The sequence below is a fragment of the Tachypleus tridentatus genome, chromosome 8 (assembly GCF_004210375.1).
Source record: "Tachypleus tridentatus isolate NWPU-2018 chromosome 8, ASM421037v1, whole genome shotgun sequence".
In the NCBI taxonomy this organism is placed as follows: domain Eukaryota; kingdom Metazoa; phylum Arthropoda; class Merostomata; order Xiphosura; family Limulidae; genus Tachypleus; species Tachypleus tridentatus.
In genome coordinates, this window is record NC_134832.1 from 63716395 (window position 1) to 63744389 (window position 27995).

The 27995-nt window shown below is 32.6% G+C and overlaps 1 protein-coding gene across 1 annotated transcript; it reads left to right on the forward strand.

Moving 5' to 3' along the window:
* On the forward strand, positions 1-27889 carry LOC143222535 (aquaporin-9-like). The gene is made up of 7 exons (XM_076449152.1): positions 1-170; positions 15434-15560; positions 17332-17469; positions 19744-19862; positions 22488-22705; positions 24103-24275; positions 25428-27889. Exons 1-7 carry the CDS (start codon positions 81-83, stop codon positions 25475-25477), a joined length of 915 nt encoding a protein of 304 aa, XP_076305267.1. The 5' UTR covers positions 1-80; the 3' UTR covers positions 25478-27889.
* Positions 27890-27995: the final 106 nt, after the last annotated feature.

Genomic DNA, 27995 nt, shown 5'->3' on the forward strand with positions numbered 1-27995 from the left:
CTAATGTTGAGGTTATTTAGCAAAGAGCGTTCGATAGCAATTTTGAGCAGTAATTTTTCTCTTACAATTTCTTTCTCGAAATGATGGCAGGAGTTCTTGGTCACATTCGAATCAAGAGTGATGTCATACGTCAGTGTTTGGCAGAATTCATTGGCACTCTACTTCTTGTGGTAAGTTATGTTTTTCTACGTTATGGCTATATTATCTTCTTATGTTATGCTTTAAACTAACACAGTAAAATAAATACAATAAAGTATTTTTTACGTTTCGTTTTAATTAAAGTTTTAAATAATATTAAAATTTCTTACAGTTATTATTTATTAATCCTTAACTTCTAACACTACAACTGTTAAATATAAGACAAAGCATGAGTGACGTAATGATCAAACAGGTCACAGTAATTAATGAGCAACTATTGTTTTACTAGAGATAAACGTTTTTTTATTTGTTGCGGTAGGATTGATAAAATGTATTTTATTCTCCAGTTTATTTAATTAAAGTTCGACTGTATAAATAGATACATTTATATCGAGATTGAAGTTGAGAATGTTTTACCCCTCAAAGGGATTTTCTTTGCAATACCATCTCGTGTAGCAGCTGTGAAATCACCTGTGTCTGCTATAAAGGCTAACAACGAGCAGATATGTACCGAATCATATACATATGAAAGTTATATACAGTATTTAGGTATCAAAACTCAATTTTTAGTGTATAAGTCCGAATGGAAATGAGAAGAATAAAAAGTAAAAATAAGCAGCCTTGCGTAACCTTCTGTTCTTTCACTTTAATCGCTTTGTCTTATTTTACTTTACTGTTTATCACCTTTCAGTGAGTGCGTTTTAGAAAGTTTACCTCTTTATAATAATTTGAACAAATCATGGAATTAAAATTAGTAAAATCAGAAATATATCGAAATTTATACCCGAATGAAGTGGGTACTTTCCCTTTGTATTGGAAAAGGAAGTCCTGCACCCTCCTGTTTCGATAAACCAAAGTTAGTGAAGCTTATAATATGTACGCTTACTTTCAGCAACAAGATATGAAATCATTATTATCGTATGATCGCTTGAAGTGCTTTGCAATTAGAGTCCCATGTAAGCCGATTTTGACTTTACTTTCATATGATAAGCTTCATTAACTTTGGTTTACTCCCATAAGATATTTTTTCTTTAACACCTATGCAACAGATTCCAATAATGGACTTCACAACTTCTATTGTAATTGGTTCATTGTTACTAGCAATTTGATGACGATGCTATATTAAGCAAACGAGTACTACTGTGAAACAGAAATCCAGCGGGATTCGAATAATTAACCTATGTTTGGACCAACTGAGCTATCAGACTCCAACTCTTCAACATTCATTTTGTTGTTACTGAGAGTAAACATTGGCATAATCTTTGAACAATGGAAAGTGAGACTTATAGCACTAAATCGGCGCGATAACATTGTTATAGGATTTACAATTAGTGATTGTATTTTATATAAAGAAACATCAGTAAAGTCAGAGCACTCGTCTAAATAAATTAAACTTAGTTATGCAGAGCAAACAAATATAGTTTTGACCAGATTAATGTAAGTAAGAGGCAATTCGCAATAGCCGCGCCAGATTACAGTAAATTAATCTATGATACTTATTTTCCTTTTTATTACCTATATATTTTGGTGAGCCATCAATACCAAGCTTCAGGCGTGCATATGTACAATTTGATTTTATTACTTATTAGAATCTATACCAGCCTTTCTAAAAATAGAAATTATTTTAGATAAGATTAAAGTAAACTAATCTCTGAGACCTTGGGTATGATCAAATACATCAATCGAAAGGATCTGACCTCCTGATCGAAAACTGTAATTAGATCTCAAGTCGGCTAAGAGATGACGGAGCTATGAGCTAAAAGTTTGTATTTGGAAAAACAAAACAACCAAACGAACAAAAATCCTAGAGCCGTTCTATGAGCCACTATGCCGCAACTAAAATTCAAAACATTTTGAGCGGTTTTCTTATCACGTTTGCTGGTTTTAAGGGTATATCTTTTATAACGCCCTGAGAAAGGTATTTTGACCAGTGAATGTATATTCTGGCTTCTACTCTTTGTCACTGAAACCCTTTCTCATTGTTCAAGACCACTGTGTTGCAATCTGAAATGGGTGGAGTTCCTAAAAAATTCAAATTATGATTTCAGAAATAGAAAAAATAACAACGTATTATGTCTCTAATTTTTATCAGCAAGTGAACCAAAGCTTTTCAGAGACGTGGAATTGCGTTGAAAAAAGACTTCATTATATAGATATTTAAAGCTAAGTAAAGCCTCTTGTTTCACATCGTTGGTCCTCAACCAAAACAAACGTCAAGCCACTGCAGAACAAACGTTCATAAGATGCTTGTGGACCACGTCTCACTTCATAACGCGCTGTGTAAGAAATATGGCGATGTAAACATGTGTACAACTGAGGATGATATATTCATAGAGTGGTTTCTTCCAAGACAAAATGCTCGCAATTATATAACAAAATCGTAAACTGAGATTATCAGCAAATTTTGATATTTTTAAATAAAGCTAAAATTATGAAACATAGTTTTTAAAACATTTTTCTGGTATAATAGATCATTGATAAAGCTCGTTTTAAAATAAAAGAATGCTTTAGTGAGCTATAATAGACATATTTTCCCTATTTTATAAAATTTTACAGTTACTACCATTTAACATTAAAGCTGTTTCACAAGGCTTTGACATGCGTGAACGTCCAAAACAGTAAATGATATATCATTAATACATGAATATGAGAAACAACTAGTCTTATCTATTAAAAGGAGACAGAAATCTTAAACAACTTCGAATTTGCTATGGTTTTATTGTCTTGAAATTTTTGTATGCTCTATTGTGATTCCTATACGTTGAATCCGAAAATGATATCCATTTTTCTTCACAATTTTTCAGAAGATGACACAACACAATACATAAAAGAAAGACCATAACACGAGTTTTGAGACTAAAATATGTATATTTTATTAGAAACATCAAGATGAATAAAGAAACACATTCGCTTCATAACTTCCCTTTTCTCACTTTGTTTGTATTTTTGTTAACAAGCATAATAATAAAAACATTCACTGTGGTAAATTGAATTTGAAGTTGTCTTGAATAAGAGTCTTTTATCTTCGAGATTTGTAAACAAATCTTGCGTGATGGAGAAAAAAAGAATATTATTTTCGAAATCTACGTAGCTGAATTATGGAGAATCTGTTATTAAAATCAAAACCTTTATGAGGTTTAAACTCACAAGCCCGTGTTATATTAGGTACACATCTGGACATCTGGATTTTAACTCATTCCATAAAATCTCATAGCGTGCCCCCGCCACAAGCACAGCTTCGCTTCTTCTGGGCCTGGCATGGCCGAGCGCGTAAGGCGTGCGACTCGTAATCCGAGGGTCGCGGGTTCGCGCCCGCGTCGAGCTAAACATGCTCGCCCTCTCAGCCGTGGGGGCGTTATAATGTGACGGTCAATCCCACTATTCGTTGGTAAAAGAGTAGCCCAAGAGTTGGCGGTGGGTGGTGATGACTAGCTGCCTTCCCTCTAGTCTTACACTGCTAAATTATCTAGCACAGATAGCCCTCGAGTAGCTTTGTGGGAAATTCCAAAAAACAAACAAACGCTTCTTCTGTGTAGGTAATTGGGTATGTTAATTTTTGAATACCCAGGAGGGTCAGATGCACGAGACCTCTTCCTCCATCCCTAACTTTGATGTCGTCTACTTTTTGGAGTGTGTTATTGGGTAGAACTTTGGGCCAGAGTATTACATCGTACTTTCAGGGCAATGTCCATGTATAGTCTTGATTTGTCCCATTTTCTTTATTTAAAGTTTTTTTCCTCTATATTTCTATTCGTTTTCTAGTTGTTTTTTCTTGACTTGTATATAATCTTTTTTTCCATATATATGAAATACTAATAAAAAATAAAAAATAAATCAATAAAAATAAAGTAAGGTACAATAAAATAAAACTAGTTTTAAGCTTCTAGTGGCCAGCTTGTTTTATATTTCTTAAATATATATTTATAGGAGAGAGGTACTTAGAACTATGTTCATCAGGTACATAGTATCTGTCGAGATCACACGTTAAGTCATTTTTATGCCAATATTTATTCAAATAGTTTAGTGTATTATGCAAGAGTCTTACAGACATTGTCTCTATGTTTGCATACTTGTGCATGAATGCGGATGAAGTGTTGCGTGGTACTTTATAGGTTGAAGTTAAAACTGAGTTTTGTATTCTTTGTAGTTTCTGTAATTGTTTTTGTGTTATGTTTATCCAGGCAGGAGATGTGTATTCTATTATAGGTTTGATGTTTGTTTTGTAGATTTTTATTATATTATCAGGTGATGTTCCTTGATTTTTACCTGAAAGACTTCTTGCATAATTTGCTCTCTTCCAGATTCTTATCAGGATATTGTTTGTATGCTGTATCCACGTTAATTTGGTATCATAACTTAATCCTAGACATTTTGCAGAAGTAGCAGTCAGTAAAAGTGATCTATTTATTTATAACTTGGGTGGATCTTTTCTCAACATCACTCATCTTTTTTTAGTTTATTTAATCTGCTGAATAATATTACTTTGGTTTTTGGAACATTAATTTTTATTCTATATTTCTGGCACTATTCTTCTATATTATTTAGGACTGGTTGGAGCAGTATATTTTGTTTTGCTTTTTGAATTTCGCGCAAAGCTACTCGAGGGCTATCTGCGCTAGCCGTCCCTAATTTAGCAGTGTAAGACTAGAGGGAAGGCACACCCACCGCCAACTCTTGGGCTACACACATACACACACTCCTAAAAATCAGTGACACGTTACTGAAATATTTTTTCTATTTATCAGTTTAATTTTCATCTAATGGTTTAAAATAAACGTAGTCTGGGTGCTCAAGCATTTATTTCATTTGATTTTGGTATAATTAAGTTATTTTATTTGATTTAAAGGTTTACGTTTTGACATGTTTCGTGACATTACGTTATCAAGTTGTGAATACGATAATTCAATATTTTTCATAAACAATATTATAAATCGAAGTTTTCTGTAACTCGTTTTAAATACTGTGGACGAGCAATTCGCAAAATTTTAACTCACAATGTGCGTCATTAGTTAAAGTCGAATGTTTTGATATGAGTTTTAAATTCCAATCGGCCCGGCATGGCCAAGCGTATTAAGGCGTGCGACTCGTAATCTGAGGGTCGCGGGTTCGCATCCCCGTCGCGCCAAACATGCTCGCCTTTTCAGCCGTGGGGGCGTTATAATATGATGGTCAATCCCTCTATTCGTTGGTAAAAGAGTAGCCCAAGAGTTAGCGGTGGGTGGTGATGACTAGCTGCCTTCCCTCTAGTCTTACACTGCTAAATTAGGGATGGCTAGCGCACATGGCCCTTTTATAGCTGTGCGTGAAATTCAAAACAAACAAGGAAACAAACAATAAATTCCAATCAATAATATTTGTTAATAAATAAAAGTTTCAGAGAGTGATAATAAATTTCAAACTTTGTTAATAACCTATGAAATATACTGTTTGAAAAACAAATTAATAAATCTTTTACAAAAGTGGTATTTGAACAACTATACCTTTCTTTGGTCCATACAGTTTCCTATGGCTTATACTTTGTTTTACAACATTTTACAAGACTCGTTAAGACTCCAGAACTTAACACAATGAAACCTGATTGTTATAGAAGCGGATGTTAGTAATGCCCCAAGCATTGCACCCAGGATTAACGCGTTAGCAACCACTTTATCCTTTAGTCACAACCGCACATGAGCCTTTTTATATACACGAGGAAATGAGCTCCAGTGATGGTCGTTATGATTTATTTAAAAGAAGAGTACATGAAAACATAATTTAATGAAATTTATGTTTATTCGACGAATTATCATGAATCATTGAACCTACCAAATTAAGTTTCTAAATTGTCCTACAAGTAGTTTCTTACGACATCATGGTTTAAATAGAATATAGCGAATTTTTTAACTACTGGCTAAAAATAACAACGTTGTTTCAAACTATCCCTTCGTTCTATATAAAAATTTGTTCTCCTTTGATGATACCATGACATATAGCGAAAACAACAACATGTATATTTGCTGCAGGATAGGGTTAGTGAAGACTATACATCTAGTAGTGTTAGGATAAACGTGGTTACATCGAAGTAGAAAAAATACACACTCCAAAACAATAAACGATTTTAGTCCAGTAAGTGAAATTATTTACGTTTGGTATTCGTTTGCGCTTAATATTTTATTCTGTTTTTATTACACGTCCTATTTTGTGCTGAGGAATTACTGATTAATATGCACCTTTATAAAAAATACTCGAGTTTTTTAAACAAAATTGAATTGTTAGTCAACATTTTATTAAATCATATACTAGATTTCTGTAAACACATTTTTGTTTCAATAAAACATTATTTAGTTAGAATATTAATTCACCACTTATAAAACAGTAAAACAGTCTTTAAACAAACGTGCAAAGGTGCTAAGAAAGTTTCAAGGTTTGAAGCAAGGGTGTGTCTTTTTCACTAAAGTTTATAAAAGTTTAGGATGTGTTTGGAAGAAGTGCTATTCCTAACATATACGGCGTGGCATGGCCAGATAATTAAGACACACGACTCGTAATCCGAGGGTCGCGAGTTCGAATCCCCGTCACACCAAATATGCTCGCCCTTTCAGCCGTAGAGGCGTTATAGCATGACGGCCAATCCCACTATTAGTTGGAAAAAGAGTAGCCCAAGAGTTGGCGGTGGGTGGTAATGACTAGCTGCCTTTCCTCTAGTCTTACACTGCTAAATTAGGGACAGCTAGTGCAGATATCACTCGTGTAGCTTTGCATGAAATTCAAAACAAACCAAATCGTAACTTATAAAATAGTTATATTTAATTTTACCTTTGTTCCGTAAGTGATTAGTTTATAATTCGCTCTAAGCAAGGATTTTAAGTTGATAAGCTTGAAGGAAAATACATAACATTAGTTTCTAGAATGCTAAAAACCGGGTTTCAATGACTGTGCTGGGCAGAGCACAGACAGTCGTTTGTATATCTTTGTGCTTAACTACAAACAAATAAATTGAAATTCTCTGTGGCTAAGATTCAAAATGAATATCTATGTATTTCTTTTAACGATTAACAGATATTGAATTGGCATTTTTTGGATTAACTCCAAATACTTTGAAAATAATATCTGCATTGATTATCTTTTGTTTCACCCAATCCAGTGTTTTTGTGAAAATTTCTCAACTTATTTGGAATTCTATGCAGTTACACAACAAATTCTGATTCTATTGAAAAAATGTTTATTATTAAAATATTACAACAATAGAACGTTTTTGGTACGAAATTCATCAAGACACTGAAACACTCCTCTACATTGTCGAGTATTAGTTTTAAAAACATACAAACCAGGTCGTGCAGTAAATTAAAGCATTCAGAATATCTCACGCAGGAACTTTGGCCGGTTAAACTGTAGTATTTTCTATTGTGGTCCGGATGCAGGGCCGTAACGGAACGCCATCATTAGTATATTGTTCAAAGCTTTAAAAACGTTTTAAGGAAAAGGATAAGTTGGATACACTGATATTGTCTGATAATACGAATGAATAGAGTTATGCAAATTCTACAAAATGTACAACTATATTGCCGTGTTCACATAAGGATTATATTAAATAGAACAAAATGAATGACAGTTAATTGAATTCACAAAGGTACAAAGGCATGTAAAAATACTTTAAGTGAGATAAGGTATTTTACTAGTGTATAAAAATCATGAGTTTACAAATACTTCTTGGCTTACGTTTATGATGTGTGATAGATAAAATATAATTTTTTAAAAAAGGAGATAATAACAAAATTGAAACTTTAATTTCGAAAATACGGGATTACAAATTTTCTCAAAACAAATTGGAAGACCTAAATGGTAATAATACAATCCAGATACTTTTATGGTAGTTGTACCACAAAAGTTGCTGTCCTACTTTAGAAAGTACTTTCACTAATGGAAGTATTCGCCTTTCCTGACACGATGGAAAGCCACGACTTTTCACGTGCAAGTCCTTCAAGCTCTGTGACCCGACAAAGGAATATTAACTGGACCACCAGTATAAGGCAGTCATCTACTTTTCCCCGTCGAACTGCCTATAGCACTAACCTAAAACTGAGAAGGGGAACTGCTTGCCTGAGATACCCTGAGGCTTTCAGGCCCTAGCAGGAGCAAGTGATCTTAATTCTCACTCCAAACCCTGTAGACAGTAGATTACACTTTGACATTTATAGGCACGCGTTTTAAAATAAGCTGGAATTATTGTATAAATTAGAAGAAATACATGGGAAAACGAAAATGTCAAAAATAAACAAAATTATATAGCAGGATGTATTCGATATGTATTTTTAAACTTATGCGATACTGTTATTAAACAACTCCTCTGCTAGTCATCATGGATTTAGAGCTAAACCCACCTGTAGGGGAAGGTGGAGGCTGGTTTCTTTGAGGGTAATGAAAATTTCGTGCTTTGAAGTCACGGTAGTTAAAAGGGTGAATGGTTTACTTCACTCACCAACGTGATGAATAAACAGACTCGTTGAATCGATTAAATAACTATCCATTAGTCTAAAGATTGCCATTTAGAGTTGGTGAATAGGCAAAATTATTCCATCTAAAATTTTAATACAACTAATTTGTAAAAGTCAATCGACATATTAATTTGCATTATTTATTTATTTGTGCTACTTAAAGTTCTTTTAGGATTAGTCCCATATTTGATTGGAACCCGAATCGCGCTCTAGTTGGCTTCTACTACACTGACTTGATAAACAATTTTTCAAACATAATTTGTTTATTTATTTACATGCTATAGAAGTTTAACATCAGCCAAAACAAATTCTTTTCTCCCTTCAGCTGTGAAATCCCTTGAAGCTTAATTTGGGCTTGTAGCACAAATTTTAGACTTTATTTATCAAAAAGACTCCCTCTTTGTTTCGCAATGGTATTTATGTGAAGGGTAATTATCAAACAAGAGAAAGTAATTAAAAATACCTGGTTTCAAAGTTTAACATTTTATGTACTGTGTGTTTGAAAAAAGGGTGTGACTTTCTAGAATTGAAGCCCAAGGCGATTTGCTTAGATAAACTAAGCCTCTTCGTTTTGGGTCTTGTCCTGGCCTTGCTAGATACGGAAGTAAAAGTTGAACTCTGAGAAACACGTGTAAAAAGCGGTCATTCTAAAGATAATATACTATAGAAGTCGATATAATTTTATTAGATTGAATTTGCCTTTCTTTAATAGTGTACATCCAGTTGTCTTTATAATCAGTTTGATTTATGTTGTGTATATATATATATATATATATTCTTTGCTAAATTTTTCTGTTCATTTAATTGGAGGTTCAAAATTCACACCAGTAAACTGACGAATATTTACAAATCATTTAGTCCTGAAATGAAATTTCAACGTATTATTACACATGATAATAAGAACAAACAAAGAATCTCAATCATAAAGGTTAAAATTGCATTAACTAAAGTTGTTGTTTTGTAACAACAATATTCCACCTCGGATACGCTCGTCCCCCACTGGTACAGCAGTAAGTCTAGGAATTTATAACGCTAAAATCATGGGTTCGATTCCCTTCGGTGGACTCATCAGATAGTCCGATGTGGCTTTGTTATTAGAAAAACACACACGCATACGCTCAGACTTGTCAGTAAACGTATAGATCAGCTGGTGATCAGAAAAAAATCTTTTCTCATTTCTCGTTGATTCCTTTATATACATATGTTTGGAATTCAACATCTCCCCGAAAGATTTAGTTTTAGGTGAGGTTGTTTTTAACCTAACACGGGAAATAAATAAATGGATGGGCAAACAACCACCTATTCTGATATTAGGAAAACAAAACCAACACTTCCCGTGGAACTGAGGTTTGAAACGTTTGAGGCTGATTGAATGCATATTAACAATTATCTCATGAAACCAAGTATTCCAATCATCACAAAATCTAAAAAAAAATTGTGAAATTAAGACTCATATTTAAGTGACTGCAATTATCCTTAATATTCTATTTAGGTTTTACGCGAGATTCCTTGTTATATTGTTTTATAGTGTTTTATTGTGTTTAGGTTTCTAGATACAAATTGTATAAAACAGTAGTTAGGATGACACATATTTTAGTTATTTTTCAATAACATTAGGTGCATGTCACTGATTTAATGATAACGGAATTCATGAAGCAGTGACAAAAGGTCCATCGTGCAGTCAGATATCATTTATTTGGAACCATAAAATTAATTGATGTGAGTAATAACTGTTGTCAGATTTGAGTGATATTAAAGTAGTTGATATATCAACGATGATTTATAAATAATAAAAACCTCATAACTTTTCACTTTTATATACAGTCATGTGAAAAAGTTAGGACACCCTATGAAAGCCTATGTATTTTTGTAACATTTTTGGATATACAGATATTTAATCTCAATTTTAACAATACTGAGAAATTATAGGAATATAACTAAACAATTAATACTGAAAAAAAGACTTTTCAAGATCTTCTGTAAATACAATTCAGCAAAAATGCATGTCCTAACCGAGGTAAAGTTAGGACACCCCCACATTTATTCCCAATTAAAATGGTTCAACTCACACACAGGTGTATCACGCCAGGTGCACATAATTAGAAGATTGTTAGTCAGCATTTTGAATGAGGCTTGCCTTATTTAAACCTCAGACATTTAGTTTAGTGTGCTCCTGACTGTTGAAGTGAGAGTGATAACCATGGTGAGAGCAAAAGAGCTGTCTGAGGCCTTCAGAAAGAAAATTGTAGTAGCTTATGAGTTTGATAAGGGATTTAAAAAGATCCCAAAAAAATTTGAAATCAGCTATTCCACTGTCCGGAAAATAGTCAACAACTGGAGGGCTTTCAAAACAACTGCCAACATGCCCAGGTCTGGTCGTCCAAGCAAATTCACCCCAAGAGCAGACCGCAATATGCTAAAAGAGGTCTCCAAACACCCTGGCATGTCATCACGGGACCTACAGCAGGCTCTGGCTACTGTTGATGTGAAAGTGCATGTCTCTACAATCAGAAAGAGACTGCACAAGTTTAACTTGCATGGGAGGAAACCTTTGCTCTCTAAGAGAAACATCAAAGCGGACTGAAGTTTGCCAGAAAGGATGTAGACAAAGACCATGACTTCTGAAATAATGTTCTTTGGACAGATGAGTCCAAAATTGAATTATTTGAACACCAGAACAGAGGACATGTTTGGCGTAAACCAAATACAGCATTCTAGGAAAAGAACCTCATACCATCTGTGAAGCATGGAAGTGGAAGTGTTATGGTTTGGGGCTGTTTTGCAGCAGCAGGACCTGGACAGCTCACAATCATGGAATCCACCATGAATTCTACTATGTATCAGAGGATACTTGAGGATCATGTGAGACCATCTGTACGAAAATTAAACCTGAAGCGGAGCTGGACCCTACAAGACGACAATGACCCAAAACATACCAGTAAATCCACCAAGGACTGGCTGAAAACTAAGAAATGGAGAGTCCTGGAATGGCCGTGTTAAAGCCCAGATCTTAATCCCATTGAGATGCTGTGGGGTGACTTGAAACGGGCTGTACATGCAAGAAACCCCTCAAACATCTCACAGCTGAAAGAATTCTGCATTGAGGAGTGGGGCAAACTTTCTTCAGATGTCAGAGACTGGTAGATGGCTACAAGAAGTGTCTCACTGCAGTTATTTCAGCCAAAGGGGGTAACACTAGCTATTAAGGGGTAGGGTATCCTAACTTTTTCCTCAGTTAGAATATGTATTTTTGTAGAATTACATTCACAGAAGATCTTGAAAAGTCTTTCTTCAGTTTTAATTGTTTAGTTTTATTTCTATAATCTCTCAGTATTGTTGAAATTGAGATTAAATATCTATATATCAAAATATGTTACACAAATACACAGGATTTCATAGGGTGTCCTAACTTTTTCACATGACTGTATGTTTGTCTGTTTTGAATTTCGCGCAAAGCTACTCGAGGGTTATCTGCGTTAGCCATCCCTAATTTAGCAGTGTAAGACTAGAGGGAAGGCTGCTAATAATCACTACACACCGCCATCTCTCTCTCTACTCTTTTACCAGCAATTAGTGGGATTGAGTGTAACATTATAACGCCCCCACGGCTGAAATGGCGAGCAGGTTTGGTGGGACGGGGATTCGAACTCGTGACCCTCAGATTAGGAGTTGAGTACCTTAACCACCTGGTCATGTCGGGCCGCGTTGTAATATGTGAAGATTAATTAGCGTAAGAAAACAACAATAACAGGCACCTGATAGCTTGTGAAGTTCAACTGACGAATTCTAGTATTGACCCTAAGGCCTCCAAGGCAGGTGATAACCAAAAGATAAATTTAGAGTTGTATTTCAGTATGCCTTTGACCTGAAATTCACAGTAGACTAAGTAAAAGGAATGAAGAACCGTAAAAACATTTGTACTTTAGATTACTTTCATCGCGAATGTCAGCACAATGTCTCTTATTTCTTTATTTAAAGCGGTACAAAAATTCTATTGAATTAGAATATATATATATAACAAAACAAACAACACTGTGAATCTATATTCATCTTTCTTTGAAACTGAGCCAAAACAACATTTATAATAAAATGATTTTAACGCTTTTAATTTCCATTTGAATAATTCCAGTTAAAACAAGTTTATGGTGGCTGAACTTTCCGTTGTACACTAACAGGTGTACAAAGAAACATAATTTACAAAAGCAGCTCATACAATAGGTGCTTTCTACTTGCTATCTAATTCATCAGAAGTAGTTAAATCTTTAAACAAATAACGAATTTGTTTCTGAAACGGGCAGTGTTATAGCTGATGTCTAATTCTGATCTATGGGTCCAACTCCAGTAACAATAATTGAAAAGTGAAAGGAATTCATGTTCCCTGAGCCGTTGTCCTACTTCCTTAAGGAGCGGTCATAAACCTTCAAGAACTGTTGCAGAACAGGTTGGTGTATGAAAACGGCACCTTTTTCGTACGAATCAATTTCACTTTCGACTTACTATTCCATTCTTTCTTAGTGTGCATGTGTGTAGAATCGAAATCTGATTACTGTCATATGAAACACAAGTCAGAACTGAGATGAATACGGTGTCATATCGACATCAAAACGTATGTAGAGTTTGTTAGGGCAAGTCCCTATATCAATAGTTATTTATTGCGTAAGATCTTAACGTTGTATTGCTCTTAATTGTGAACAAATGTTTTACACAAGTGTCATTTTAAAATTATTTACTTTACATTGTTATATCCAAAATGAGAATACATATTTCAAACATATAATTATTTTTGATAAGTTACAATAACAAAAATGTGGTGTATAATTAGGAATACCGATTTCGTTTGTTTTTACTAAAGGATTTTTAAGTGGATAACAGACACGTCGAAAGTGATTTTTTTTTCAGTACAAGCTAAAATACTATCGCTGAAATACACGCAAAAAATGTGTGATTATTTTAATAAACTGTATTAATAAAATATATCTATATGAAACTCCAAAATCAGTGGTTAAAACTCGCTACTTCTCAGTGACACAGCAGTAAGTTTACGGATTTATAACGCTAAAAACCTAGTTTCGATACTTGTAAAGCTTTGTGATTAACTATAAAACAAATAAATTAAAACTTGTCGCTAAGTAGCGTTGAATTATGAGAGAACTCTGCCATATTTTATCTGATTAAGATTTTATATTCTTATCTAGGAGGTTTTATAAGTAATTTCTGTACTTCCACCTTCATATTTGTTTTGGACATTCACATAAAACTGTGTAAGGAATATATACATGTGTCAACCGGCCCTGATTTTGAAGCGATTGACCACAGTGGTTGTTAGCACTGACAGTCAGCTCTTGTGCTCCTCTAATCGAATAGTCTGATTTTTACTGTCTCTGTTACAATACACCCACAGCCCCAATGTTAGGAATAAGGTTTGCTATTAACGGGACACGAACCAGGGACCTTTAAATTCATATTTAATCACACCAGCAACCAGGCTATACCAGGCCATCATGCTTATAGACATATAATATTTGAAGCTTTTGTGAATTTAAAAACTATTTTTGTGTAATTTTTAAAAAACAACAACAAATGAATTTTATACTAAAAGTTTCACGTTGGCAACTTATAAATAAAAGAATTATGATATATACGGCGTACTATTATGAATTTTAGAAGCTAAATTGTATATAGAAAAATCACTGTGAACAGTTTTTATTATTTGCACTTGTTTCACCTAATGTAAGTCATTTGTGTTAAAATTATCGTTTGGATACTTAAAAAATAAGCGGCAGTAGTAACGTGTGTTTATTTAGTTGTTTTTATTAAACTTCTTTAGCAGAGAATACACAGTTTTATGTTAATTTCAGTTTCCAAATTATTATTATGTATAACTTAGTTATATGTCATGTTTTAGCAACACAAATTAATTCGTTACAATCTTTATAGATTTTGAACACATTTTAAATTGGGCCCAGCATGGCAAGATAGTTAGGGCGTTCGGCTCGAAATATTAGGGGTGCGGGTTCGAATCCCCGTCACACTAAACATGCTCGTTCTTTCAGCCGTTGGGACGTTATAATGTGACGGTCAATCCCAATATTCATTGGTAAAAGAATAGTCCAAAAGTTGGCAATGAGTGGTGGTGACTAGCTGCTTTCCCTCTAGTCTTACACTGCTAAATTAGGGACGGTTAACGCAGATAGCTCTTGAGTAGCGTTGCGCGAAAAGTTAAAACAAACAAACATTTTAAATTGTGACGTGTTTTGGTAATCTATCGAGCACAAAGATATATTGACGCAACGGTTTTCGTGGGTGTTACGGTTAAAGCACTGAATTCTAGAAGCTTCTCAAAAAGTATTACATGAAATAATTGTTCTTAGCAAGAGGACAAACATGAAATTTAAGTTTAATTTTTTCTTGACGAATCTCCAATGCCTTGGGAATTTCATAATTACGTAACAAAAATTAACACTATCCTATATCTGTTTCTTAGCAACTGATGTGCGAACAATACACATATTAACCTATAAAACTAACACACGTTCTATTGTTCAGTTCTGTGTGCCAACTCTTGTTATCCATTCCCATTCTTGATTTGACTACTTTCACCTTTAGGCTTAGTAATATACTTAGTGAACCGAAACTGATGAATTCAATGCACTTCTGACCTACACACGACAGACTTTTACGTAAAACCTTCTCAAACATTTGAACCAGGTTACAAAATGGAGGTATTGCCTCAGTCAGTGAAATTGAACAAATGACCTAATGTTTTTTCTTTTCTCTTGTTATCGGAACTATATGTATAACGTTTATTTTTATACTTGTAGCTATTTGGAGACTCTATACTGGCAGTAGCTGTTCTAGGCAAAATTGGATCAATTGGTGCAGTCGCTGTGCCTCTAGGATGGGGATTAGGCTTGATGATTGGCATCGCCGTGTCGGGAGGAGTGTCTGGTAAGTAGTAATGCTTGGAAAAATAAAATATATAACAAATATAAAAGTAAGTTGTATCAGTTCTCGGGTCTTATTTATCACACTCTGGGGTTTCCAGCTACATTTATATTCTATACGAAATTGAATAGAACACGTTTATTATATATATATATAATAATAATATCCACATTGCAAACAGTGTACGTCCAGGCCTTCATAAAATTATTAGAATTAACTCTAAACTTTCTTTCTATTAGGCCTGGTATGACCAGGTGATTAAAGCGCTCGACTCGTAATCTGAGCGTTGCGGGTTAGAATCCCCGTCACATGAAACATCCATGGGGGCGTTAGAAAGTTACGGTCAATCCCACTATTCGCTGATAAAAGAGTAACCCAAGAGTTGGCGGTGGGTAGTGATGAGTAGCTGCCTTTCTTCTAGTCTTGCATTGCTAAATTAGGGATGGCTAGCGCAGATAGCTCTCGTATAGCTTTGCGCGAAATTCAAAAATAAACATCCTGTTAGTTCGTTTATAAATGGCATCTCAGCTATGATAACAGTGACATAATCACAATTATGTCATAACATGTCAGATACTTTAATACGAAACTCCATGTATCTGAAGAAACAATTTTGAAACACTGATACCAATATCTAAAATTACGATTGGAATTACGGCCAGAAATGTCGATGATAGCTAGAGTACACAACATAGGAATTAATGCGTCATAATCATCATAAGTTTTTGATTATAACATTATATTCTCCTGGTTTAATCATTGTACTACATTAGCTAGTATAATTTTTAGCATCAGTTTTAGTTTATTTCATCAGAAGATATTGGGTTTATCATAATAATTTACTTTGGAACAAACTTACAGTATACGCAGTTTAAAATGAGAGGGAATTTCAACTTCAAACATAAACGCAAAATGAAAACAAACATTCAATGTTTTGCATACATTCATCACAGAGTTAAGAAAGTTAAGAAAAACCAATAAACATATATTTTTATGATATTGATGCAGGCCCGGCATGGACAAGCGTGTTAAGGCGTGCGATTTGTAATCCAAAGGTCGCGGGTTTGCATCTCCGTCGCGCCAAACATGCTCGCCCTTTCAGCCGTGGGGGCGTTATTATGTGACGGTCAATCCCACTATTCGTTGGTAAAAGAGTAGCCCAAGAGTTGGCAGTGGGTGGTGATGACTAGCTGCCTTCCCTCTAGTCTTACACTGCTAAATTAGGGACGGCTAGCACAGTAGCTTTGTGCGAAATTCAAAAAACAAACAAAAACAATATTGATGCAGGCGTATTGATATGTTGCCAATTTTGTTTATACAAGAACATCCGAAGGCGATTATTCAAATAGTGACAACGAAACTTAAAAAAACAACAACAACCCCAAAGTGGAATAAAAAATATTGTTCTTCCATTTTAATATACATATGTAATATTTTAATTAAAGATTAGTTTTGTCAAACATTTACTCTACACAGTTATTTTAGAAAACTACAAAACTACAGATTCATGAGCAAGACAGTGAAATGCACTTCTACGAACTTGTGATGTAAAGGCGGTCCTAGTTTAAGATCTTGGAACAGTGATGACAAACAAGGAGTTTTATTAAATCATATTCTGTCTGAAGTCACTACAAGAGTTCTATTAAAATTATTTTCAAAGGGTTTAACTTATTTTTTGGAAAATATATTCCTGTTTATTAAATATAACTAAATGATAATTAAAACTCACATATGAAAACCAGTTATGGAGTGTTATGTACTTCAATGTTTTCAGGTGGCCATCTGAACCCAGCGATTACTGTAGCCTTTGCAACAGTAGGTAAATTCAAGTGGAAAAAGATCCCAGCTTTTATCGCTTCTCAATACCTTGGCGGGTTTATTGCGGCAGCTCTGGTATTTTTTGTCTATGAAGGTGAGTTTTAAGATGTGTTGTAATATGAGTTTTGAAACTGTTGATATCATTGCACATTAAGTGTAAACGTAAAGTATTTTTTATACATTTGATAAAGATTCTCATACAAATCCCTTCTAGAATTCAATGGTGATATATTTGAAATAAAATAAAACTGAATTTAGGTGGAGATAATTTTTTGTTGTCTTGAATGAGAAAACAAACACACACACATATACACTAGTTTATAATTTTGTTGCTCATTGCCACATGCAACAAACTGTTAGCATTTTAAGAGGTACAAACGTTACGTTAGATTTCCTGTTAACAATACCTTAGGTGCTTTTTTACCCGGCATATCGATCACATATCCTGCGAGAAGGAGAGTAAAACTTTATGATTCACGTACACACTCGAATATTCACACCAGAGGTCAGTACGACAGCAGTACAAAATAACCAGTGTAAATGATGAAACAATGCAATGTCAAAGTTTTCCACTCAATAACATTATACTTGTTTGTCTAATAAAAATAAATACCCTGATATAAGCATCTAAGAAATGCTTTATAATTTATTTTGTCATTTTTATGAACCAAAGTTTTAATTCGAAACAAACAATAACACGAAAGCACTATTTGTTCATACAAACAACACGAAAATAAAAACAAACGGACTAAGTGATAACGTTTCAGATACGCTTCGTAACTTTGATAACGTTTCAGATACGCTTCGTAACTTTTCTTTATTGTTCACTTTTCTTATCAACAAATTATGAATAAACTTCGTGTCATTTGCCAATTTTTAAACAATTAGACAACATCGAAAATTTTACTTTTGATAATTTTCAACATATTATTAATTTGTTTCGTTATTTTATTTGTAAAAACAATTTGAAAGTCTGCTGAATATTTGGGGATTTTTGTTAATATGAGATGAATTTTTTTTCTAAACGTAATCTACGTTTCGTAGTGAAACCTATTTATTTATAATGCATGATAAACAAGTGAATTGTTAAATATTTCGACATCTGTTTGTTCGTAATTATAGAAATTAAGAGCATTTGAGGAAAAAAGTAATACCTCTAGGTTGGGTAATTATGGTATGTTCTTTTCTCTAGGTTGGGTAATTATGGTATGTTCTTTTCTCTAGGTTGGGTAATTATGGTATGTTCTTTTCTCTAGGTTGGGTAATTATGGTATGTTCTTATCTCTAGGTTGGGTAATTATGGTATGTTCTTTTCTCTAGGTTGGGTAATTATGGTATGTTCTTTTCACACACTGCACTGAAATGAAACTGTTACTATGTTATGTCTCTGTCAGTTTCTTGAATGTGAAGTTGATATCGTCAGAGAAGCCTTTTTAAACATCTAGGTTACTAAGTCATTAAACATTGGTCTTATAATATTATGTAAGAGCTTTTTAAGCTCTCATTAGCTCCACTAACACAGATTTATTCTCTTGTTGTTGCGATCTAGGATTGTTTAAAGTAACTTCTCACGGCAGATTTCATGAAAAAACTCACGCAAGCTCTAACAAAATGCTGGGAATAACTAAATTTCGTGATGGAAACTACACGACTTATTCGTATAAACAAATAAATTTTTCACAGGAGACAAAAGCTAGACTTCTGGCGACGAATAAACCAGTTAAATTATAACTTTAGAAAACATGAAGTGAAGAAAAACTAGCATAGGATGTTATTGAATGTTGCTTGTAAGTGATAGAAAACTCAAGAACTAATTTCTCTCTCTTTTATTAGGAAGTATGTTGAGTAATTTCTCATACTGTGGTATTTTAAGTAAGTGTGCAAATCATTAACGTTATACAAGATAAGAAGTTTGCTTTTAGTTTTCTCAGTGCTCGAGTACCGCTAACTTCATTTAGGAGTGAACATATGTTCATTGGAACTTTATCACTTTGTCACTTCCATACGAAACAAAGTGTGATTTAACACGAAATGCAATTATCTGTAGAATTACTGAAGTTTCTGGACACTGTCTAAACCTTAGTACACTACAATACACTTGTAGGGCAGTACTGGTATACTGTACTTATAACTTTTCTATGAATTAATCGTGTTTCATCTTTCAAAGAAAAATTTTGACAAAAAAACAACATAAAAATAAATTTAGAAAATAGCACTTTTGTCAAGATTTCCTCAATTCCAGAGTGAAAAGAAACTGAATCAATAGTTTTGAAATTGATCTTGACAAAAAGAACTTTTGGAATAAACGATATCAATTGCGCATGCTCAGCGATTGAGAATGTACTCACAAAAATATTTGAATTTATAGGTGCATTTGAAAACTTTGATGGTGGATATCGCAGTGTAACAGGAGAGAATGCTACAGCTCATATTTTCGCCACTTATCCTCAGGAATTTGTAAACACTAGAAATGGCTTCTTTGACCAGGTGAGTTGTAACTGTGATCTCGTTTAGTTTTCCAGCTTATAATGTAAACTTATTCCTAGTAACCGTACTTGCAACTAAAAACGATATCCGTAAAATTAGTAGTTATTATTGTTGCTCCAGTTATTAATCTGTATAAATATTCTCCAGTTACTGATGAATAAAAAAACAAATCTTTATTATCTGGAAACTCTATTCATACAAAAATATCTGAGACTTGTATGATTACTATTTGGCTTAGATATATTGTTTATTTCAATTTCGCTCAAAGTTACGCAAAGGCTATCTGCGCTAGCCGTTCCTAATTTAGCAGTGTAAGACTATAGGAAAGCAGTCAACTGTTGGAGATACTCTTTTACCAACGAATAGTGGGATGGACCGTCACATAATAACGCCTCCATAGCTGAAAAGACGAACGTCTTTGGTGTGATGGAGATTCGAACCCGCGACCCTTAAATTGCTGGGCCTGTTTAGATATATATCTTATAGCAACTGTTAGAATTAGTTTACATAAAAGACAAAAACACTTAATAGCATTTATCATACCTATAATAAATTAACAAAAACATGAAAGAAAACACTTGAATGTAGATCAACAGGCGATTAGGCTACACTAACTTATTAAAATAGTGTTCATAAATGTTTCACGATCGTAAATGTTGAACAACTTTTAAGTTAGCTAAATTCGTAACTGCAACATTTAAACACTACAAAAAATCAAAATGCTTTTGTGGTGATAACTTCTTTGTTGAGATATGTTGAGAACGTTAACAGGTTATAACAACTCACCACTAAACCACGCACATGTACATGTATAGGCCCCACACTCGATTGTTAGATGGGCTAGTTTAACTTGTGGTTGTCAGAATTAGGATTTGGATTGGGTCATGTTAACAAGGGTTAAGTTAAGAGCTTAATAAAATATTAAACGAGCTGGTTAGTAATTAAACCAGAAGTTATCAATCTTCGAAAATGAGTTGACACAATTTCGATTATTAAAATTATTTAGTTGTATAAAAAACAGAATAACAATAGAGACGGGGAAGTGAAATATTGTTATGCGTAAAATAATCAAAATAATGTTCATTGTCTTCAGTGATGATGAATTATGTTATATATTTACCATTTTTTAATAGATTTAATTTACAAATTTTATTGGAAAAGTAAAATTGTGTATTGTTTGTTTGTTGAATTTCGCGCAAAGCTACACGAGGGTTATCTGCGCTAGCCGTCCCTAATTTAGCAGTGTAAGACTAGAAGGAAGGCAGCTAGTCAGCATCACCCACCTCCAACTCTTGGGCTACTCTTTTACCAACGAATAGTGGTATTGACCGTAACGTTATAATGCTCCCACGGCTGAAAGGGCGAGCATGTTTGGTGTGGCTGGGATTCGAACCCGCGACCCTCGGCTTACGAGTCGAACGCCTTAACACGCGTGGCCATGATGGGCCCAAAATTGTTTAAGCAATCAAAGTTTAATAAAGATTTAATGTTTAATTAGAATAATAAAAATGTGGGGTATTTTGTATATACATATATAGAAATATGAAATGTGTATTTGTTTGAGTCCTAACTTTCCTGAGCCTACTGGGTTAATCGTAACAAAAATTTGTATGTTAAACACTATAAATTATGTGAAATGACCTAAAATTGAACACAATCTTATTTCTATTTTATAAAGCCTGTTGGTAATTGCTCCTATCGTATTGAGTGAATCTCAACCACTCTTGATAGGTTGATGCTTTAGATAATGTTGAATATTTTAAAGGGGTTTAAGTATGGAAGATGCTTGATTGTCTCAAATAACCATACTTTTCTCGTGTTCAATAAGATGTAAGGTGTTCAGTGGTAAGATCTTCTCAAAATGTTTATTTGTTGGTAAATGTAAAGTAAAATGTAAATATTCTTTATGAAGAATATTTGTTATATTTTAAAAATATTTTTCAAATTTTGTGACGATGTTTTTGTTCAAGTAATTTACTTTGAAATATACGGTTCATGTTGAACTTAGATTGTTGCAATCAAGCTCAAGCATTCCCCTTCAGCTAACATGTATTTTAGTGTGGCTATATATATGTACGTCTATTTTACTATTTCATTGGGACAGTATTTTTATCAAATTTCAATAAGTATTGATGCCCAACTTCGGACTTTGTTTCAACATTCTTTCTCAGTCAATGAAAAAAAAAAAACTTATTTAGTAGAACCTTTACAAACACATTTTAAAATAAAAATACTCAGTCAAATAGAAAAAATAACGTTGTATGAGTTAAGAGCTATTACGTTTACTGATACATTTTCTTCATGAAATGAATTTCACTTATTGCCTTCAAATTATAACTCTAAAAATTACAAGAGTGTTTAATTAATTTATCGTCGAAAACAAATTGATTCGTCCTTTTTCTACAGGTATATTTGAAGTATGGAAGTATATGACCTGAAACACTGTTCCATATTCCTGTGAATAGATATGAGACTTCAGACACCTTGCAGTATTTTTAAAATTTGAATTTTTGTTTTGATTCCTCGTCATGTTCTAATATCAGAAAGTTATTTCATTATCCATCTATATTTTAAAATTTAATATAATAAATTTATTTAATAATTAACACTTTCAATTTTTCACAGGTTGTAGGAACGTTTTTGCTCATGATAGCAATCAGCGCTATTATCGATGACAAGAATATGAACATAGCTCAAGGTCTTCAGCCTTTGCTGATTGGACTTTCTCTTACGGCAGTAATCTGTTGTTTTGGATTTAATTGTCAAGCCTCGCTAAACCCCGCTAGAGACCTTAGTCCAAGGATATTTACTGCTATGGCTGGATGGGGTGTTGATGTTTTCAGGTAAAAGTGAGAGATTTACTTTTATATACGTATATATATATATATATACTATAACCATAAATGTTTAAACCATAAAAAAAACACATTAAAATTAAATAAAATACGCTGCTTACGTATAATATTATTGACACCATTTATCCAGCAGAATTAGAAATTGCAAATATTTCAACTTCTAATACAGATACGCATTATTTAGATTTAAAAGTTAAAGTAATTGATAGAAAGGGCATCAATATAAATATTTTTGACAAACGAAAAGATTTTGATTTTCCAATTTATGGTTTATCCTTCTTACATAGTAAATGTACCATGCTCATCTATTATAAACATTACAACTTCTCAGCTATTCAAATATTGTAAAATTTGAAATAAATTACAAATTTTTATTAATAATGTTGATATACTGATACGAAAATTAATAGGTAATGGATTTAATAAAGAAACTTTAGATAAAATTATTGAACATTCTGTAATAAATACAAAGATGTATTAAATAAACACAAAGAATTGTTTGTTTGTTTTGAATTTCGCACAAAGCTACTCGAGGGCTGTCTGTGCTAGCCGTCCCTAATTTAGCAGTGTAAAATTAAAGGGAAGGCAACTAGTTATCACCACCCACCACCAACTCTTGGGCTACTCTTTTACCAACGAATAGTTGGATTATAACGCCCCCACGGCTGAAGGGGCGCGCATGTTTGGTGCGACCGGGATTCGAACCTACGACATTTGGATTACGAGTCGCATGCCTTAACACGTTTGGCCATGCCGGGCCCAACCACAAACAAAGTAAAATCAGAGAAATTTTACTAAAATTATTTTGCCGGGCCTGTTCTTAAAGCTTCAAATGCTAGTTTACCTCAAATTATCGTTTATTTACATTAACTATGAAGCGGAAAAAAAGACTTGTTTTTTCATAACATAATGAAACACTTGTTAAGCTTCACTATAGAACAGTGTTTTGTAGAGTTTTGAACAAATAACAACAATATTAATATTATAAAAGGAAAATCGTATCTCGTAAAAAAAGACTAATGAATACATTTGAGTGTACTTTAAGGATTGTTTATACAAAATTCACGTATATCTTATATTATCAACATAGAGTAGAAGAACGTTACTCATATCTCTGTAAAATTACCATTGTATAGAGAATCTGTAAATAAACAATCAAAAATGAAATATTATCAATTACTGAATATTTATTGTTGAGGTAGATGTTGGTGTAAATATTTTGCTCGTTGCCTGTTCAAACCCAATTGTTGTTGTTCTTCATATATTTAAATATATATTAGTACTTTATACTGATTACTTAATCCTTACGCGTTGTATTTTTTGTAATTTTTTGTTTATTTTACTCAGTAAAAAAACAAAAAAAACATTTTTAATTTAATATTCAGCTTTCGAAATTACAACTGGTTCTGGGTACCTGTAATTGGTCCACATATTGGAGCAATATTGGGCGTATGGATATACAGATTTATGGTCGAACTTCACTGGCCAGTTGATAGTTACGACATAGCCAAGAACTTTAGCAGTTTCAAAGGGATAACTTTAGATTCATCTAAACAAGGTGCGTAATATTCTTAACATAATATTTTTCATTGTTAGGATATAAATTTGTTACCTGAAATAGTTGCAAATGCTATTTATAAAACGCTATTTGACTGCATATATAATAATGTAAGATACACAAATAATTTATTACAAACAACATAAGCTCAATGTCTGAATAGTCTCGTTTATTCACAAATTTCAATGACAATTTTTAGGAGCTTTTAAAGAAATATGTGGTATATGCACGCGCGCACACACACACACACACATATATATAAATAATATATTTTATGAAGAGTTTTAAACTTGAAAAAAAAGATTATTTGTATGTGTGTATATAACAGATAGTTCTCTAAAACTTGATAAAATAAATATTATATAACTATAAACAGAACAGTTGGATTAAAGTCATAAAATTGGTTAGAGCCCTCATTAGTTTTTATAACTAAGCTTACTTGAAACCCTTATTAATTTCTCACTTCTAAGCCTACTTATAGTTTTCATCAACCGATGTACAGTTAAGTTTACTTACAATATTTATCAGCATTTAAATAGCTTTCTTAGCATACAGTCTTCCCTATTTTGTGCACCAATCTCTGTATTGCTAAGCCATAGTCTTCATCAATCTTTGTATAGTTAAGCCTGCTTATATTCTTCACCAATCTTTGTATTGCTAAGCCATTAGACTTCACCAATGCTTGTACAGTTAAGCCTGCTTATAGCCTTCACCAGTCTTTGTACTGCAAAAGCCTGTTTATAATCTTTATCAAATTTTGTACAACTATGATTGCTAGTAATCTTAGCACAGTTAATTAAAAGTTATCCAAATGTTTTGATCAAGAGAGTTTTGTACAGGTTTTGTTTTTTATAAGTGAAGCATGAAACATGTAATGTTTATAAACATATTTCTAACTTTTATATCTAATCAGATGTAACTGATTCTATTTCACATTTCTATAAGAACGTCAACCTTAGTCTATTTTGCATTTATATATGCCTCGAAGCATGTAAAATGTAAACCAGATCTAGTCAAGAGCTAATGCTTGTCTAACAGTTGGAACTCTCTATATAATATAAAAGTCTGTGAAAAACCGTATCTAATTCTTTACTTCTAATGTTTTACGAATATTCATAAATAATCTTTTTAAATGATTTGTTCCCACTGTAGATGGCAACATTGAAATGAAGAGCGTAAAGATGACTGAAGTAAAACCGTAGGGTTGAACAACTGCCTAAAAAACTAATTGTTCATTTGATGGAGAAGGGTTGCTGTTCTTCTCCGTTAGAGCTTCTGAGGCCGTTTGTCAGCTCTTAAACAACAAAGAAGTTTCTCTAACCACTTGCTACAACCCTGGTTTAGCACTCACGTTTTCAATGGCACTGTCTGTTGCGTGTAAAGGTGTCCACATATATTCTCTAACAGCTGTATCTCTGCATACACGATAGAAAGGAGCACAATGTGCTATTTTCCCTTTCGGACTGAAATTCTTATCACGCTCTCTGGGATAAGTAATAAAGGACTAGTTCAAAACCTGTTCTCTGCTACAACATACGGCAATAAACGTTCCGTACCTTGTGTGTGTATAAACAAATATTAGTGATTAAACCAACTGATCAAAAATAAGGAAAATAGAAAATTCTAGTTTTATAACTTGTTTAAGTTATTTGTTATATTTGGAGATCCGATAATAATTGGCTACATAAAGAAACAACAAATAGTACGAGTTAACTGAAATAACTTTTATTTCCATCTTAAAATTTGTTTAGTTATAATAAAACATGTCTATGAGCATTCCAGATGTTGTACAAATTTTTTTCATATTATTGTAAATATGTATACAGAGAAATAGATATGAGGTTTAAGCTTATTTCTATCTAATCCATTCAAATTATAATTCATCACTAATTCGTTGGTTTTATATTCAAACCTATTATTCATAACAATTTTTTACACTTTAAAAATGACAAAAATATATCGAAAATTTAAATAAATGATTTTAAAGATACATTATTTTTATAAAAAAAAACACAGATTAGGGCTTAAACAAAGGATACATTTAAATGAATCTTTATGGACGAGACATTTTTTATGCTTATGTGCGTGCATAATAACTTGAATATAAATTGGTATAAACAGGACATGTTACTTTGCCGTTATGTGTAATATCGAATTATCAGCTGATCTTCAATATAATATAAAAAATAAAATTTGTTATTATCTAGCATTTGCATTTTATGTGAATAAATTAATCTAAAGAATGGAAACGTAAATAACATAAAAATAATTTAAAAGTATCAATAAAATAACATTTACTTTTTTCACAATTAAACAGTCATTTTGTATTCAAGTACAAGTTTTCAATTAGTCTTAATGTGAGGTAAAACGTTACTTTAATTTTCGATAAATACTATTTTCAACTTTTACTACAAAGTACTGTTCTTGCATTATTTCTTGTAAGAAATAAATGTGAAAGTAAAGCAATATTTTTACCTACTTTAGTGGAAAACTTTTGCATTTATAGTATATATATATATATATATATTTATTTATTCTATCTATCGATATATAGTAATCATGCATAGTTCAATAAATATTAATTTGTTTATAAACTACGTATATATTTTACTTTTATCTGATTTATTAGCACGTTTAATGTTTACACACTGTTCGTGTAGAGAATGACTCGCGTTCTTGGGACAATTTGAACTTGTTACAACAGATGTCTTAACGTTGAAACAGGAAGTGTAAATGTGCGAAAAAATCTAAAATTTTTTAACAAAAACTGTAAACATAATCATTATAGTTATAGAGCATTACTTTAATAATAAACAATAACAGTCTTGCTGTTGAAGGGCTATAATGTTTATACTGATTTGTTGAAAAACTCTATAGTTTCATGTTATATGTAGTTTTAGGATTAAAAAAGTTAGATATTTCACTGCATTATTATTACATTTTTACCATTGCGGTTTGTCTACAGTTTTATTCTATGTATATTTGAACAAACAGTTTATTTCTTAACGTTCTAAAACAAAACGAAATAACAAAAATGAATTACTTTAAAAATCCACTCCTGATTTTCAGTGATGAGATACATGTGTGAGGTTAAGTCAAATAATGTTAATGTTTTCTTCAAGTTTATTTACTTTTTAAAGCTTTTTAAATGGCACTATCTTATGTAATTAAAAAAATTAATGCAATATAATATTGCTTTTTAGGCTTTCATGAATGGTAAAATATTAGCTCATTATACCTGTTTTTTCTTTGTAAAAATTAGTGTGTAAAAATATTCTTCTTTACCAGTGGCTTTGAAATTTATTAAAGGTTATTAACCATAATAATTTTTTATTTGTAAATAAATAAATATTTCATCATGTGCCTGTGTATTGAAAACCAAGATCTGTAATCCTTAACTCTACAAATAAATTATTTGGATTATATTTTGCTTATTTCCTAATTTAAAACAATAAATCATTGGACTTAGAAACAACGTAAATTAATAATAGACGCCCCAAAACAAACACAAGTTAAATAACACTATAGCAAAATAAGAAAAAGTTATAAGCAAGTGACTGTAAGAACAGAGGCAATTTATGACGAATAAAGTTTGTTGATTTGTGAGTAATAAATTATTTTGTATCTTTATTGAACATTAGTTCTTCTGATTTAAGTAATACATATCTTTATTGAAGGTTAATTCTTCTGATTTAAGTAATACATATCTTTATTGAACGT